This window comes from Pseudopipra pipra, chromosome 9 (genome assembly GCF_036250125.1).
Source record: "Pseudopipra pipra isolate bDixPip1 chromosome 9, bDixPip1.hap1, whole genome shotgun sequence".
NCBI lineage: Eukaryota > Metazoa > Chordata > Aves > Passeriformes > Pipridae > Pseudopipra > Pseudopipra pipra.
This window is the reverse complement of record NC_087557.1, coordinates 23,190,829-23,208,825: the sequence shown is the minus strand read 5'-3', so window position 1 is coordinate 23,208,825 and position 17,997 is coordinate 23,190,829. Positions and strand designations below refer to the sequence as shown.

The 17,997-nt window shown below is 43.8% G+C and overlaps 2 protein-coding genes across 2 annotated transcripts in view; one reads left to right on the top strand and one right to left on the bottom strand.

Moving 5' to 3' along the window:
* ZFYVE9 (zinc finger FYVE-type containing 9) overlaps positions 1-10,943 on the top strand; it is a 56,839-nt gene extending 45,896 nt beyond the window's left edge. Inside the window, exons 14-19 of the mRNA XM_064665223.1 lie at positions 2,565-2,715; positions 4,110-4,190; positions 5,558-5,720; positions 6,528-6,633; positions 7,578-7,754; positions 8,466-10,943. Of these exons, the coding sequence (XP_064521293.1) occupies positions 2,565-2,715; positions 4,110-4,190; positions 5,558-5,720; positions 6,528-6,633; positions 7,578-7,754; positions 8,466-8,627 (840 nt within the window). The 3' untranslated portion in view covers positions 8,628-10,943. The remainder of the gene's footprint in view (positions 1-2,564; positions 2,716-4,109; positions 4,191-5,557; positions 5,721-6,527; positions 6,634-7,577; positions 7,755-8,465) is intronic.
* The window catches only part of CC2D1B (coiled-coil and C2 domain containing 1B), a 28,775-nt gene continuing 21,654 nt past the window's right edge, over positions 10,877-17,997 (bottom strand). The window contains exons 21-25 of the mRNA XM_064665227.1: positions 17,263-17,314; positions 15,801-15,900; positions 13,239-13,329; positions 12,780-12,910; positions 10,877-12,014 (exon numbers count right to left, since the gene is read on the bottom strand). Coding sequence (XP_064521297.1) covers positions 12,791-12,910; positions 13,239-13,329; positions 15,801-15,900; positions 17,263-17,314 — 363 coding nt within the window. The 3' untranslated portion in view covers positions 10,877-12,014; positions 12,780-12,790. The remainder of the gene's footprint in view (positions 12,015-12,779; positions 12,911-13,238; positions 13,330-15,800; positions 15,901-17,262; positions 17,315-17,997) is intronic.

The window sequence follows — 17,997 nt, the reverse complement described above, 5'->3', positions numbered from 1 at the left end:
GAAAACTGCCTCAAAAGCAAATAGTAAGTGCAGGATGCACAGAGCTTTTGGAAGTGAATGAGGGTGACTGCACAGGAAGGACACAGTTCCATTCAGTATTAATTAAACTCTTACACTTTTCCTTCAGGTTTTTGAACTGTTTACATATAAAGTGTAATATGTTTGATTTGAGCAAATAGATTGACAAACTTTACACTCGAGGTAAACTAGGAAGAAAAAATGCATTAGCTTTTCCCATCTATGCTGTGTCTTCTCACTCAAAGCATTTTGTAGTATTTGTTGGATTGCTGATTATTTAATGTAAAATTTCCCTCAACATCTAAATTTTATACTTGATTTCTGGTGTGAGAAAATCAATCAGCATCTGTAGGAGTTAGTGCTGCTGAGAAAGCTGGGGGAGGAGGTATTTGAACAGTAATGAAAGAGAACAGTGGAGAAGGTGATTGATTTTGTGTTCTGTCTGAGGAGAAGGGGGTAACTTGGTACTTTGAAACCAATCAGAGCTGGAGAGAGAGCAAACCTCCCAGGCAAATGGTATTTACAGGAGTTCTTGTAAGATCAGAGCAGAATTGCAGCTTTATCTGAAGAGGGAATTCGCCTGCAAGAAACATTTGAGTAAAATACGTGAGAATAAAGAAATTCATTGGGAAAAAAAGACAAAGTGTCCTTAGGTGAAGTTTGAAGAAGATGAAATTGATGAAGCCAGAAGATAAAGGGTCTGTTAAAAGGTGTTTTAATTTTTGATGCAGTTGTGAGAGAATGGAGGAGGTCAGGGAGGTTTGTGTGAATTCAGTCTGGATTGGCACAGCCTGCAGTTCAGTGCCAGCCCTGCCTGGCCTTGGCTCCACTTGTGTCACACACTGAGCAGGGCTGGGAGGGACTTTCTGGGTCAGGGGACCTAATAGCAAAACCTCTGCCTCGTGCTTGGGTTTTCTTTCCAGTGTCAAGCAAGGATTCAACTTTTTAAATTGAGAAAGTGTTATTTATTTAACATTATTGCTTGTGATCCAGTTGAAAGGTTGAATTAGTAGAAATTTTTCATCTGAGTTTAGTTTAAATTAAGATGAATTAACCACAAGACTTTTTTCCCCATGTTAAGCAGTATTTAATTAGAAAAGACTGTCACTCAAACTATCTCAAAAGTTAAAAACTCATTTAAAATCTCATGCATGGATTAAATGTGGAGAATTCAGCATGTAATTAACAAATTACACATTAATATGTAGTTTTATATAAATACATATTTTTGTCTTCAAATTATTTAAATTTTCTACAACTTACAGTGATCCTTTGTTGCGTGTTTAGTCCCTCAGCAAAGGTGACTGTCATTTCTTAATCAGTTGCCTTCTAATGAAGCACAGTTGCCACGTCCAGTTGTTGCTTGTGCTGAAGGCAACTGCTAAACTCCACAAAGATGGCTGTTCTGGAGCTAAAATCTTCTTTCTGGAGCATGACATGATAGACTGGATAATGAAATACACTGTTGTCTGATGCAAAATCATAATTAAGTTTCCTCCCCAAACATTACACCTGTGCACATTTGTCAGTAGTGAGCATCAGCTAATGTTCCTGACACTATAATTAAAGTTTTGTGTTGGACTGAGGGAGACAGATGTGTTGTGTGTAGCCTGAATGCTTATCAGCTCCAGGAAGGAGAGGGTGGGAGTTTGAGTGCTGCTCAGAGATGTCAAATAATTCTGCATTTTCCTTCTTGCCAGGGTTTTCACTGTGGGAGAATTTGTGTAATTCAGTTTGACTTGTTTTCTTTTAAGCAAACGTGTCATTTTCGAGTTTGAAACAAATTCCAGAGCTAGATGACTCCCTCTGTTTTCTTTTGGATCAAAAATTGCGTAGTGCCTGCCTGAAGAAGTAGAGTGGAGAGAAGGAAAGGAACTATATAATGTACAAGAGTGTTTTGCCAAGGCATGTAACTTGGTGTATGTCAGATGATAAGCAGCAAAACTGAAGGGCAGAGGCATCACAAATATTATTGGATGCTTTCTGGAGGCCTCCTTTGCAGAGAATTAAAATTCTTTCTGGATATCTATGATTTGGATCTTTTAGAAAAGTATTTTACCTGGAAACATTAATTCCAATTTCACCAGTTCATTGGGAGAGACACTGAAGCTTTGGTGTCTGGTCCTGGCAGAACAGGATGAAATGGCCCCAGTCTGAGTGCCCATGTGGCATTTATGATTTTATGTCCTAAGCAACTGGAGTTGTGTAAACAAGCCAGATATTTCCTCCCAGGGTTTTTGTAATGTTTTTTTCTGTGTATTTTTAAAAACAGGTTAGAGAGAACAACTTTTGCAACTTACGTAGCTCAACTATCCCTCACACCATTTATCTTAACAGCACAAAAGGTGGCACTTTAAAGAATCCAGGCAGCAAAAGACCTGAACCCTCTTCTCCAAAGCAGTTTGTGGTTCCGAGTGCTGAAACCTGACGTGGGACATGAGCACTGTTGGGAAGCTTGCCCTGTCCAATTGAACAGCTCCAAGAACCACCTGTTTCTGGAAGTGCCTGCTGAACTGGGTGGGAATGCTAACCCTTTGTGTTTGCAGATGATGAAAGCCATGAACAAGTCCAACGAGCACGTGCTGGCGGGGGGCGCCTGCTTCAACGAGAAGGCCGACTCGCACCTCGTGTGTGTGCAGAACGACGATGGGAACTACCAGACACAGGCCATCAGCATCCACAACCAGCCCAGGAAGGGTGAGAGGGGCTCAGCTCTGCCTGGGTGCCGCTGTCCCAGCGCTGTGGGGCTTTGGGAATCGGTCACAGCTGGGTTTGGTTCTGTTAGAGGAAATCATTCTGAGCGCTGGCGTTACTGCTGGGCAGCTCTGTGAGTTGGACCTGCAATGTGAGGAGTAGTAACATATTGCCCCATGTGCTCTTCACCCCTTGGTGCCTTATTCCCCTTACAGAACCCATGAGCTCAGGTGTCAGGGGCACACTGCTTTGCAGGCTGTGTGCAGCCCACATCACACTTCTGTGGGTCAGTGGTGCTGTTCTGACTTTGCCCGAGATGTGCTTCAGCAACTTCAGAGATGAAGCAAACAGAAAATAAAGCACAGAGCAGTTGCTCCCTTGTCCCTGTGGCAATGCTGCTGGCACAGGACAGCTCAGGACTTGTAGTGCTCCAGAGGTCACAGTGCTGGAACTGGCTTAGGCAACACCTCTCCATTAATAATGAGCTGGCTTTGGCATTATTGGAGGTGCAGGTGAGGTTGTGGTTGCCTGTGCTTGACCTGCACTATGTGAAAGGAAGATCAGATTTAGTATGAGAGAAAGGCAAATAGGAATAACCAACAACAGCAGCAGCAGCATTTTAATAATGCAGCTTCAGGAAACTTCTCATGTTCACCTTAATTAGACCATCTGATTTCCAGGCTATATTTTTGTTACAGTAGGCTGAAAGGCTGCAGCAGCAGTGTGCTGAGAATTTAAATGTGGGTATGGGGAACATTTCTGGCAAAGAAATTTATACAGTCTCCAAATGAGAACAAGACAGAGGCCGACGCTGGTGTTTTGCAAGTGTTCCCAGTCATTCCAGTGAGTACACTGGCATGGGATGTCACTCAGGACTGATGGTCTTGTCTGACTTCTGTTAACTTCACGTGGGGGACAAGAAGAGGGATTCCCAGAAGGAATTTCATGATGCTTAGTAGTCATTTAAGATAATTTTACTTTGTCAGATGGCTCTGAGCTGTGGCCTTGTCAGTGGGTTGCTGTTACAGTGCAATCCATAAACAGCTCACACAATCTTTGCCAGCTGTGTGGGAACACTTAGAAGTTAATTATGTACTTGGTTACCCAAAATTAGTAATTCTGAAATTTAGAGGTGTTTAGGCAGGGAGAGTGAGAGTGATGAAAGAGGAGCATTCATTAAGCTTGACAAAAACTGTTGTCCAGTTTAGAAACAAACTGGATGATTTGCCTTTGCATATCCAAGCCTATGATGTGCAATACAGTCACCATAATTCCAAGCAGCATTTGTCCTGATTTAGGTTAATCACCTCCCTGGCTGACAGAGCTGTGATACCTGATTCTTGTGTAAGGCATTGCTTTACAAAAGCCTCACTAACCCTCTCCTGTTGTTGTTACAGTGACTGGTGCCAGCTTCTTTGTGTTCAGTGGAGCTTTAAAATCCTCCTCAGGCTACCTTGCCAAATCCAGTATAGTGGAAGGTAAGAACTGAACTGCTTCTTAAAACATATTGCTTTCCTCTTACAGCTCAGCTCTGCAGCTAGCAAGGCTCTGTCCTATGCCTTGGGTCTTGGGATCATCCTGCTGCTTCAGCTTTATCCTACTTTTTAGCAAAAAACCATTTTGTTTCCTCTAATGAGGAGGAATGTGTGCAGATACTGTAAAACAGGGTCACAAGAAAATGAGGGTAAGATATGAAATACCTGGCCTGGGAGCCTGTGACTGGTTCACTGGTTTGGGTTGAATGAGGAAATCGTGAGCCTAAGATATGTGGAATGTGTAACCCACCAACCAGAAGAGGAAACCCTGCTGAACTTCCTGTGCTACCCACTGCTCTGCAGTGTGCAGGGTTATGAATGTGCATTGTTTATGTGCTTGTGTGTGGGCAGCTGAGAACATGACACGTTGAGATTGTTGAGCTGGTACCTGTCTGATGTGGTTTGTTGTCAGATCACAGGAATAGAGGAGTAGCTGCTGATGGCATATGCTGGGCTGGGAGCTGTTAATGCCTGTTACTGAGCTGCACAGCTGTGCAGTCACCTCCCTGTACCTGGGACAGTGCAGGCAGGAGTGGGTTAGGAGTTCTCCTTACGGCTTGTGGTGAGGGATGGGAGGTGCCCACACGTCAGGCAGTGGGGGAGCTGTGAGTGTGCAGCCATGGCTGGGGGTCACCAGGGCTGACAGGCAGCCAGCCCTCTGCCAGGCACTGTGTGCAGGTCATTGTGCCATTTCCTGGGTCTGAACTGGGGATTGTGTGAGACAGAGGTACAGGTGGATTCAGTCTGTACATGGGGGAAATGTTTCACTTCTAAGTCATTTCTGCCCTAATTTGGTCTGGAGATGTGGTTTAGTGGTGCACATGGCTGTGCTGGGTTAACAGTTGAAGTCAATGATCTTGGAGGTCTTTTTCAAACATAATAATTCCATGAATCCAAAGTTCTGTATCTGTTGCCACTGGCAGGCAAGCCCTGATTTCTCAAACTCTGTCACTGCTTCCAGTGCCAACAGCAGTGACAGCAGAATGGAGGGGGGTCACGTGGGGCTTCTGAGGGTGGCCTAGAGCAGGTGCCAAATTTTGAGGCAAACTCCTGTGGCCATTGCTGTAGCTGACTTCACCTGGGAGCTGCCCTTGCCCTGACTGTTGTTTGCCTAGTCAGCACTCAGCAGAGCTGCATTTTGGGAATATGAGAGTTCAGAAATGTTTTTACAGAGCATTGCTGCCCACGATGCCTAAAAATGAACATTAAACCTTTGTGTTGCAAGCAGAGGAAGGATGTTTGGTTTTTTCCTATGTAGGCTCTGTTTGGTGTGGCTTATCTTGGCTTATGAGGATTTCTTGGTTCCCCAGATGGAGTGATGGTCCAGATAACTGCTGAGAACATGGACTCTTTGAGGCAGGCCTTGAGAGAGATGAAAGACTTCACCATCACTTGTGGCAAAGTGGATGCTGAAGACCCTCAGGAACACGTTCATATTCAGTGGGTAGAAGATGACAAAAACTTTAGTAAGGGGTAAGTAGAAGAGCAGTCACTTGACACTGGTGACCAATTCTGTTAAAATTTTTAATTGATCTTACAAGGCACATGAGTCTTCAAATCAATAGGAATTAAAAGTCTGTGCCTCTCTCTTGAGTGATAAGATGCAATTAATTGTCATGAAAATGGAATTGAGATACCAGAGCTTTGGGGCATCAATTTAGAAAATTGCCAATGCTATAGATTTTTTGCCATTGCCAATATCCAGTTATTGGAAACCACTAATCTGTGTCCAACACTCAGTGCTGAACCCTGCACAGCGTGGTCACTTTGCTCTCTTGGTGCTTAGTTTGCATTAAGTAGAGCTGGAAATAAAATTGCTGAACATCAACAGTATCTTTGGACACTTGATACTTAAGCCAAAAGAAAGGTGGATTTGGCAGCTTAAGTATTTATGTCAGTAAAGTGCTGTTGGGATGTATTTGATATTTAAGGACTCAGCACCTAGAAAGGGTATTTCTGTAGTTTCAGGCTCTCCAGATCAGTCTTGGGTTTTGTAACCAAATCCTGGGCTGTGTAAGTCGTGTTTCAGGTATTGCTGGCCTGAGGAGTTTACAAATGAACAGAAATCCAATCTGTATGAAACTCCTCTTTGCAGTGGTAGCACCTCAGGGAGGTACCTCCCCCAGCTCTGGAGAGCAGCTTTGTTGGAAATGAGCAGCTGGTTTGTGCACGTGACCCCTCCAGGGGCTGCCCTGATTCCAAGGTAGTTCTCTCCTGGGCTCTGCCCAGCTCGTGTCTTCTGCTGCTGTGGGAACTGACCCTTCTCCCTCCCTTTTGCAGCGTTGTGAGCCCTATTGATGGCAAATCCATGGAATCCATAACCAGCGTGAAGATATTCCACGGCTCAGAGTACAAGGCCAACGGGAAGGTCATCCGGTGGACAGAGGTGAGTCTGTCACACCCAACTGCACATGAGCCAACAGCAGCACTGGGGCTGCAACCACAGCCTCCTCTGCCTTGGACCTGATCACCCAACTCACCAAAATGAGAGCAGCAAATGCTCCAGAACAATCCTGTGTTGCCTTTCCTGCCTGCGAGGGCAGATACCATGCCAGGGTACAACATCCTCCCACTGCTGTTACCCCAGCCTGTGCTGCTCTGGCCCCCTCTGCTGACAGGGGTGTGGAACAGGGGGGGACAAGAACAGCACTTGGTGACTGCATTACACAAGGGAACAGCTGCTTTCATCTGCATTTGAGTTAAAAGCTGCCTTTTTACACAGAGACAAATCTTAATATAAATTGTTTTTTAAAAATTGTTTTTTAAAAATGTTATTTCGAGCCACCTTCTCTGAAATGGTTCATGTTAAAATGAAAGTGCTGTGGCATCAATCACTTCAAAATGCTTGCACAGCTGATGTTACCTGTGACTCTGTCAGCACACAAATGCTGATGTCAGAAGATTTCTTCAAGTGTGTCACTCTGCAGCTTGCCACATATGTGTCCTTTTTTTCCCCAGGGCACAGGGGCTCAAAAGAGACAAGTTCAGTGGCAACAGTAGCTCAGATCTTCAGGCTTGTGCTAAAAATGTAATGTTTCTGAAATTACCATCTGTTTAAAAGCAGTTTTTCATTAAAACTTGGTGCAATACATACTGAATTTCCATAGTGAGGTTTTTGACCAGATCTCAGAGGACAGGACTATTTAAATCTTTCTTCTGAAGTTTTTTTATTTTTTCTCCCCTAAGGTGCCTTGTCTTCAGGGGCTTTTGCTGGCCTTCTCTGAACAGCTCTTCTTTAAGTCTTCATTTGTAAAAGTTTAAATGGCAAGTCAGTAACCCAATTTTCTAGAAAAGCCAAGTGTTATGTCTTGTGTTAACTCTTCCCTTCAGGTGTTTTTTCTTGAAAACGATGAGCAACACAACGGTCTGAGTGACCCAGCTGATCACAGCAGACTGACTGAAAACGTGGCAAAGGCTTTCTGTCTGGCTCTGTGTCCTCATCTGAAACTGCTGAAAGAAGATGGAATGACTAAGCTGGGTCTGCGTGTCACACTGGACTCGGATCAAGTAAGTCTTGAATAGTTTTGGTTTAACTGGGGGGTTGTTCCCCAAAGAGGGACGTTAACCAGAATGTTGAAGTACCCATAGCAGATGCTAATCAGGTGGTGCTGGCTGTTGTTTGGTGTTTTGGGACATCTGTTAGAGCTGGAAAGCCAGTGCCCAGCCTGAATTAGCACAGGCTTGACCCCCATATGGCATGAGCAGCACCTGCTCTGTGCTCAGAGAAGGCTCTGAAGTGGCCTTTTCACCAGCAATTCAAGATAGGAGTGTATTAAACGTGCTCCTGGGTGAGCACAAACCATAGATCCCACTCTGCATTTGAGGCTGAGGAATGGACAGAAGGTCCCCTGGAGGGCTCCACAGCCACAGCTCTGAGCAGAGCTGAGTCCCAAAGGACAGCTGGGCTGGGCTGGGAGCAGCTGGACATAGTGTCACCCAGCTCCTAAACACTGCACAGCTTAAGCTGATAATGCTGAGTGCGGGTCCTGCTGCTCTCAGTGAGCTGCTCTGGCAAAGCAGTAGAAAAAAGAGGCTTCTTTTGCCCAGGCAGCCATAGGAAACAGAAGTGCAAAAACAAGTGGAAAAGCTGCTTTAGTGCCTGCACTAAGTTCAAGCACCAACTCCTCAGGCAGAGACCACAGCTGCTCCTCTCTCCCTGCCTGCTGACTCACAGCCTCATGCCCCTCTTAAAACCTGCTCTTACTTTGTATTTTTTAGGTTGGTTACCAAGCTGGGAGCAATGGACAGCCACTGCCCTCTCAATACATGAATGACCTGGACAGTGCCTTAGTGCCAGTGATTCATGGAGGGGCCTGTCAGTTGAGTGAGGGGCCAGTCATAATGGAGCTCATCTTTTATATTCTGGAAAACATCTCATAAGAGGACTTCATTTTCTGTTCAGACCTGTTCCAGCAGCAGTTGTATCTGAATCATTTGCACTTTAAAACTGGAAAATTAAGCTTTTGTTAACACTATTGGGGAAGGGGGGGAGGGGGGAGGGACAGTTGTTCCATAATTCTAAATCTTCTATGCATTGTCAACAACCAGAGGATCAGGGCAGCTTCTATACTACAACATGGCTATGCTATCCTTGCAGCTAATCCACTTCTGTTACTGTTTAGAAAAATGTTCATGTTTAAAGACTTACAGTCCTGTACTCTCAATGCTCAAAAGGGTGCAAAGATCACTGGGGCATAAATAAAAAGTGAAACTCCAACCTTGTAGTGTTTGTAGATGGCCATGTAAGAACCAACAGCCAAGCCCTCCATTCTGACCTCATCACAACCTTTGTGGGTATTGTAGACACTGAACAGTAACGTTTACATTATTTTGACCAGATTATTGGTTGAAATACGTTTGGAGAAGCCCTTGAGAACTATGGAAAGATTCCCCAGCCATAACTCCCTTTGTCTGTGTCCAGAGGAGCAGAAGGACAGGCAGGCATGTCTCCCAAGGTTCTGTGACCTGCAGTTGTGTGTGTGGAATAGGCTGGTTTACTTTGTTCCTCTAGTTACCATAAAGTCCCTCACCTCGGCAGGTTTCTGTAATGTCCTAGAACAACTCTGCTCTTCTGTACCTTGTTTACAAATCTGTATGAAGCAGAGGTAACATTAGCCCTAAAGTGCAGTTATATCTCGTTCCTCTCCCCCAGTAGGTCCTGCTTTCTAAAGCCAAGCACCACCCAGGGCAGCTGTGTCCCCTCCCTGCTGTTCCCAGTAGTGTAACGCCCGTGTCACGTATCCAGCTTGCACCTCATCCTGCAGCCCCTGTCAGAGCTTACCTGTGTAACAGTGTAGAGTGGCTGTTCCTGCATGTTCTGCTGAAAAAGGCTTTGTGGGCAGCTCTGAACACCTGCACTTGGCCCAGTGCTCTTAGTCTCACCTGGGAGGGCTTTGGGAAGGAAAGCAGCTGCTCATGTCTGCCAGGGCATTAAGAAGCTGAAATTGAGCATCAGCCAGAGGAAATGTGGTTCCATGTTCTTACTGTCTCCATGGAAAGCTGCTAACCAGTGGGAAGAGCTGTAAGCAGGAGAAGGGGTTTGGTTTGTTTAGCCATAGTCATGCAAAGTAGCTCTTGTGAGTCCCTCCCAGGAAGAGGGGTGAAGATTTCTCCTCCTGTCTACAGAGATAATTTATTTGGGAAGAGAGGTGCTAATTTATGGTGAACATTTATGGTGTGTCAGACATTGCCTGGTTCCTCCTTGTTGTCCCTTCTGGGGGAGGCAGCAGGGCCTGGTTTGGTTGTGCTGTGAGTAACACCAGTGTCCTTTCCGAGGGAAAGGGGAGTGCAAGGCCCCTGGGAGACTGAGGCTCTAGTTTTTAAACAAATAAACACCACTGGCTGGGCAAGAGAAAAGGTAACTGCACATAGTGATGTGCACACAGCCCAGTGCCTGCACAGAGTGCATTTGGGAATAAATGGCTACTGCTTTTTAAAAGAAAAAGCAAAGTCTGACAAATCCAATGTTCCAAATTAGAGCTGGTACCACCCCGCCCTTGGAGAAGGCAGGCAAGGGAACTGGGGCCAACTCCACAAACAAAAGCTGGCCAGCAAGAGGTAGCCCACTCCCACACTTGAAAGGGTGTTCATCCAAGTGAAGCCTTACCTCTGGCATTTGGGAGAAGGTGGCTTAATGCAGCTCGTTTAATGGTTCCTGCTGGGCAAAGCCTAAACTGTGACCCCCCCCACTGCTCCTGCTGAAGTGTCTGTGCAGCCCAGCTGGGCTGAGGGCACTTGGATCCCCCTCTGCACGCTGGTCCTGCACTTTGGGTCACACAGCACTACACGGTGTAGGCACCATTCCGAGCATTCCAGAAACTCGGAAATACTTCCTCCTAGAGCCTGCACTCCAGCTTTGCCACAGCAGCGGCTTTCCAGTCACTTTAGTTGCATTGTTATGCTCAATAATGCAGTAAAAGAGGTGAAAAATGTTTATCTTCTCTTCCTTTGCCCCAGAAGTCTTTTAGGTTCGGATTATGTTTGTGCAAAACACTATCAACTGGTGACTGACATGTTTGCTTCAACCATAGCCTTTGAAATGACCTTAATTACCATGTTGTTAAGAAATGAGTACTTGTTTAGAAAAAAATTGTACTTTTAAAATTCAGTTAGTTAACACTGCAAAAAACTGCATATTATATTTTTATTTTCAACATGTAGTTTTGTATATTAAATTTATTGAAATTAAAAACTAAACACTGTATTGTCTTCATCTGCTCAGAAGGACAGAGGCAGCACTGCCTGACCTGTCTGGACTCTGTCCTGTCTCCCACCCTGCCCTTCCAAACCCTCTGGGCAGGAGCACTCGGCTCCCAGCACAGGCACATCCTGCCCTGGGAGATCCCTGGTTTCTGTTCACTCAGAGAGATGTAAAAACACAAACAGATTTAGTACCACTTTTTGTGTGCTGATCAAAAGCATTCCTGAAAATAAGTCATGATCCAGTTTTCTACATGACAAAGAATGACTATTTTCCCTATCACCTGGAAGAATTTTAAAAGCCTATTCTTGTAAAAAGACAAGGAACATTTGGGAAGCAGCAGAGTTTAGTGTACTTTTTTTTTTCTCTTTTTTTTAAATTAAAACCTCAACAAAACAAAGGATGAAGGCACAGTACCCTTCTGTGCTGAACAAGCAGTGCAGCAAGCACAGCAGACATCTGGTAGCCAGAACAAAAATGTGGGTCTGTAAACACCTGCTGCCAAGGAGCCCTGCAGCCTTTGGAACCTCAGGTGCCAAGGGTGTGCCCAGAGGAAGGACTTACACCACTCAATTGCTGCCTGACATCTCTCCTGTTTTAGGAAACAAAAAAAGACCCCAACCCAAACAGGCCTGGACAGGAGAGAACAGAAAAAGCAGTAGCAGACTGTTCACTGAACCACAGCAGCTGCTCGGACACTTGGAAAAAGGAATTCTGGTGAAGGTCTTACCTGTGACTTGACCAAAAAGCTCTTGCACTGCCTCAGGGAATTCTTAAGGGGCTAAACTTCTCCCACAGCACTCTGCATAGTTAATGTAACATTCGTCCTGGTGCTACATTAGTAGTCCCACATTAAGGCAACTGTCTATTTTGTGTAGACTGGTCCCAAGCCCTGCAGCAGCACTTCCCAGAGCCTCCCATTTGCCTTGAGGGTATTAATAAGCACTATGGCTGTTACCAAAATAGACATTAGGTTCAGTAGTGCATTCTTTAACATCTTTGGTGCTTGCAGCTTAGCAGCATCTTCTACGTTCCTTCAGCCCACGGCTTCTGACATTCCAATGGATCTGCGGGAAAAAACCACACAAAACCCATCAAAATTAGTTGCTGCAGTATATAACAGATGGTCACAACTCAAGGTGACATTACATGTAAAATGCTGACATGAAGGTTCTGGATGGTCAACTAGAAAAATCAATGGAGCAAAATTATTAAGCTCCAGTGATGGAAAGTGCTTCGGCACAAGGCCAAGTTGTTACTTCAGGTAACACGTCCCTCAGCCTGACTGAGCCTCACAGGACCTTCCTGACCTCCTTGGCTGAGAGGAAACCACTAAAAGAGTCCCTTTGGTGCCCAAATTCAGACTCATGCACTGAAACAAGACCTCTCAACCTGTCCAATTCAACAGCAAGGCTGTGGCAAACAGGTGATGTCACCCTGAAGCTGATGAATATTCACTTAACTGCCATTTATAACCACAAACCAAAATGTGCTAAGGAAGAGGGAACACAGAGGCTCTGGGAGATCAAGCAAAGGAAGATGGATCACTTATCAATCTTATTTTCTAAGTATTATTCTAAGTAAAGGTGACACCAGAAGCTGTCCCTGTATTTCAAGTGATTGTGAAGCATCTTTGAGACACAAACTAATCAGAGGTTCTGTAACCTCATTTATGAAATTATGTCAACTCCCCACCACAAATACAAAGAGGAATGGTATTGAAGCCAGAGCTGTGTAATTAGGTCAATGTCAACATGAGACATTATTCAAGCAGAGTTTATCTGTAGCCCTGTCAGGTCCTGCCCAGACCCCCTCTGGAGCAGCGTTCGTACCTCACACAGAACTAATGCTCCAGGACCAGCCAGTTTTCTGTAACTGTTTGAAGATCTTGACCACTGAGGGGCTCCCTGAGTCTCACTTTTACCTCCAGTTTCCCACCAGTGGGCTTCCTGCCATCAAAAATCTGGAAGAACCACAAAAAGAAGAGCAGTTAGTGCACATATGAATTACAATGTCAGAGTGCAGAGCCTCAGGCATCCTTGAATTTATCTGCCCATGATCCAAAGGTGACAGAGATCACCTGCAGGGATCAGCTGCAGTGCTGGGAGGGGTCACAGCCACGAGATTCCTCAGATTATAATTCAGCAGAGCAGGTCTCCCCACATCCCAGGCAAGGTACTAAACTCATCTGATACAAAACTGCCCACTGTACACACACAGTTATCCAAATATTCATTTCCCCTTTGTGTTTAATGTTAAGTAGAAGAACACACCTCACCCCCAAAACATACCTCAATGATCTCTCTAACTTCACATTCTGATTCCAGCTTGTCCAGTTTCAAGTGTGCTGTCCCCACATGCTTGTCACTCCTGAAAAAGGACCTGTTCCAAAGAAACCTTCCTTAAGCAAAGGGTAAGGATTGTCAGGACATTAAAAAGAAAATAAGCCTAAATCATCACTATTTGCTCCATCACCACATCCAGGAGGGCTGGGCAGGACATGCTACAAACCTGGGGGCAAGAGGCAAACCCTTAACACACCAGACTACAAGGCACGAGATAAAGAAGCACTCATTTGTTAATTATTCTTGTGCAACCAAGTTAAAGATGAGGACAGCACTGAAGAAAAACAACCAACTAAACCAGCACTTGGAGTGGCAGCAGCTTCTGTCCCTGCACAGAGAGACAAGGAAAACAAGCCCAGCAGCCAGGACAGGGCAATGCTCTGCTACAGGACAGGGCTGTTTAATGGGACAGGCTGAAGGACTTCCCAAGGAAGGGAATCTCTCAGCAAAACAAACATTTCACAGGCACCTGCTGCTTTTGGCACACTACTTTTAGGGAAAAGTCACATGAATCATTCTGTTTCATCTTGATAAATCAAAACATTTTCAACAAGTAGGAACATTTCAGCTCTTGGTTTGATCCACCTTCATACTGGTAGTTTAACAGTCAAAAACTATCACTACAGAGTCTGGAGGCAGGAAAGACAACTGACCATGCCTGCTGTGTTTTAGATAGGAAATCTGCCCAGAATTCAGAATGTTCCTTTTTTATCCACCCTGTTTAAGAAAAAAACAGGCAAGCAAACCAACGTACAAAAACCCTCCCAAAACACCCACCCTTCTTCCTTTATCATCAAGAGATATTAAGATATTATCAAGGAAGAATTTACATTTGCAATAGAATCTCCATAAATTTTTATATGGAGCCTCATATCACATCACTGGTGGCAAAAGAAGAGTGAGACTCTCCATCGATGAGAGTTGACTCACAAAATCATTTAGGGAAGTTCAGACTTCATTAGCTCACATGCTGAATACTTCCTTTACTTCACAAGCACCTTAAAAAACGAGGGATTACATAACTGTATTGCAGTGTGTGGGGCACTTTGCTCAAAACTAAGAGGATCAGCAATTCTTGCTGAATTTTTTAAAGCATTTTTTCTTTTTAAAATTCAAGAAACAATGAAGACTGGTTCATCCCTGATCAGTTCCAGGGGGTTTAAAGTGAAGAATGAGAACTTGCTCTAGGCTATGGCTTCAGAAACAGCTCTGGGGAAATCTCCTTTTATCTTCAGAAGCTTTTAGGAGAGGCTCAAGGAGAGACTCTTCTTTTGGAAAAATACATTGCTGGGTTTTTACTTGAAAGTGTTGTTAAACTGAAGTTTAATATATATGACCTGAAACAAGTCTCCTTTGCTCACTGAGCACAAATAATTCTTGGGAGATGGTCAAAGAGCTATCAGAGACCCCAGAGCTACAACATCTACAAAGGCCTTTCTGAAAGTATTCTTCATTTGTAGTCTTAGAGAAAGGCAGGGAGCAGAAAGTCCTTAGGAAAGAGCTTGGATCACTTCGTCCTCCCAAGGAGATGGTTGGGGAAAGGTGATTAAAAAGCATTTTAAACAAATGTAAACACTTCACAGCAAAGGAGATCCTGAACAGAGAGTGGAGCAGTCAGGACTGACAGAAAAAAAGAGTAAGAAAATCAGCTTTTCTCTCTTCAACAGAGATGCAAAGGGATGATCTGGAGTAAAACAATAGGACTTCAGCTCACAAATTAAAACATCAACAACTGAAAAATCATCTTGGAGAACCTACAGATGATTTCTGCATGGCCCAGAAACAAAGAACAGCACAAAAAGCCACTGAGACAAAAACAGGTTATCCAACATCCCAGCCCAGTCATGGATCACAACCAACTCAGGGATTAGGGAATACAGGTCACTCTGATTCTGAGTAACTCAGTTATGAGCCTGGACAGAGGATGATTTCCCTGAACTATCCACTGTTAACATCCACCTCATTGTCCTGCTCCCTAAGATGAGGGCAGTCTCAAGACAGTCTAACAGCCTGAGAACAGTGCTGGGGAAACACTGCAAGATCCAATGAATGAAACAGTATAACTACAAAAACAGAACACTAGTTCTGCCATCATCTGTCATCTGCTTTACTGCTGTTCATGTTTTGCTGCCACTTGTATGTCAATGTTCTGTCAGTTATCCCATGGAACATTTACATTTTCTAATCCTCATGACTAAAACCAAACTGGGTAAGAATCAAAACAATTGGAAGTAAATCGTTGCCTTCTCCATCTCATCAATTCCTCTCTTAACACACTAATCCTCAACTCCTCTGTCAGTTATGAATCAGCTTCACTGAACTTGTGCCTTTTTTTCACCCCCACAGGGGAAGCTACAGAGCTCAGGCATGTTTTGAAAGTTCTCAGACATGAGAACCAGCCAACTCTTTATTGCCAGCTTAGAGACTGTGTTGCACAAAGTTCAGCTCCAACACTCTTTCCAGCTATTCCTAGAGCAGCAGTGAGGGGGAAGCAAACCAAGGACTTACCCTTTATGAAATACTTCGAATTTAATCCCTTTGGACCGAATCACTCGGCGGAAGCCGCGGTGATTCCTGTTGATGTTCAACTTGAACAGCTGGTTGTATTCTGCAGTTCAGGGAAAGAGAAATGAGAGAAAGCTGGGAATGTGCAGTACTCTGTTATATGCACTCCTCAGACTCTGACTCAGTTTGGCCCATCTGTGAGAGACATTTCACACCACATGAACTCCTCCTCAGGAGGCTCTTCCAGTCATTCCCAAGGTGTGTCCCTGTGCTGCAGCTCACCTGGCACCCCCATGTTACAGCAAGTTACTGGAGAGCCAAAACTGGGAAATTTAGGTTTTTCAGCAAGTAAATAGAGTGTCTGTGGATAAAAAAAAGAGGTACCAAATAATAAGGAAAAAGAACAGTAAGGTTGGAATGACTGGGAAGGGGTGTTTTGATTACATAATTAATACTGTTTCAGCACCAAATTCATTAATGAGTGTGGCAAGAATTGTGCCACCTTTTGATCAGAAAGGTTCACAAGATTGTACAACTAATGTTGCAAGACTTATCTACTCTGCTCCCCAGGAACAACCACCTGTGCCTGCCAGCCTGGAAACCCCAAACACTACCAAGGGGCTGCTCAGCCAGTGCAGAGCAAGTTCCTGGAAGATCTGGAACACAGCTTTCAGTGTCAGATCTTCAGGACTTCTAATCTTAACAGAAAATATATGTAAACTCAAAAGATATATATCTATATATGTATCTCTTTTGAGATAAAATTGTAACTAGTAATTTGGATGGTGAGTTCAAAGTTTTTCTGATACTAAATGGCTGCTCACTGCAAGAATTGGAAAAAAATAATAGAGCAATAAAATCAACTCAAGAGTGCAAGAGGATTAATTCTAAAAGGCATGATGAGTCTAACACCTGTACTCTATGGCAAGGCCAAAGGGGGATTTTCAAAAGGTACAAAGGAAGTGGTTTTGTTGGTTTCAAGACACGCTGTCTCATAAAAAAAAAATCATCTCTTTCTGCAATGATGCTTTGTCAGGTTTAGAAACATATCAGCCAATCAGCCAAAATCATGACAGAACTGGCAATCTCACAGGACACCAAGTCTGACTGAAAAATATCTGATCCATGGAGATATTAAAATTAATCATTTAACTTATTTAATAAATAAAAATTATTTATCTGGCCCATCTGCCAGCAGAGTTGACAGCAACAGCTGGAGCACGACTGGTAACTCCATGATTTCACTAATCCAGGACACAACAACCACCACCAATGTTGGGATGAGGGTGAAAAAATTGCCAGTGCAGCTGGACTTCACCCTGCAACAAACCCTTTATAAGAAAGAAGAACACAGGTGGTGGGAGGCCCTCTGGGCTGAGTCACAGGATGAGACCAGCCTGTACTGTCCAGGAGTTCTTAAGGTGCAATGTTTTTCTCACTGTTCCAAAAAAAAAAAAGTACTCACCTGGAGAATTGTTATTGTTAATTACAGGTGTTTTACTCTTTTGAGGTTGTTCCTATTAAAAAAAGAGACACACATTACATAAATCCATCAGTTATTGTTTTAAAATACAGAGTAGTGACCATTTTTATTATCAGCTCTACTTTATGCCTATACAAGAAACATGAGGTTTTAGGGGGTTATCTGAATGATAAGAAGAGACATGGTACATTAAAGACTAAGATACTTGGATTTCTTTGTGGTAACAAGCATAGCACTATATAAAGAATAAGCCAAAATGTTACACTAAATATAAGAGCCCCAGATAAGTTAAATGGTCACAGTCAATTCAGTGCAATCCCCATGAAGTCCCTGAGTGTGGTTGTTACACCCCATGACAAACTGTGCACGTTCCACGATGCCATAATTCTGTTCTTCCTGCATTAGCTGGAATAATAAGCTACACAAGGAATTCATCACAAATCATTCAGGGAATTGCCCTACTATTATTTTGCCTGACAATCAATCTGCCACCAAAATGAATTAACTTTTAACCTAAAGCAGAGTACAAACTAAATCTCTGGGGAATGAACAAGGACAATGTGACCTAATTATTGCAGCTACTGTGCAAAACTGATTTCAGCTACGAAGGAGAAAGGTGGTGTATTTGACTTTTGGCTAAGCAGCTGAGATCTGCTTTTCTTTAAGTAAAGGAAAACAGATTAAAAGCAACTATGCTGATTCTTAATTTCACAGAAA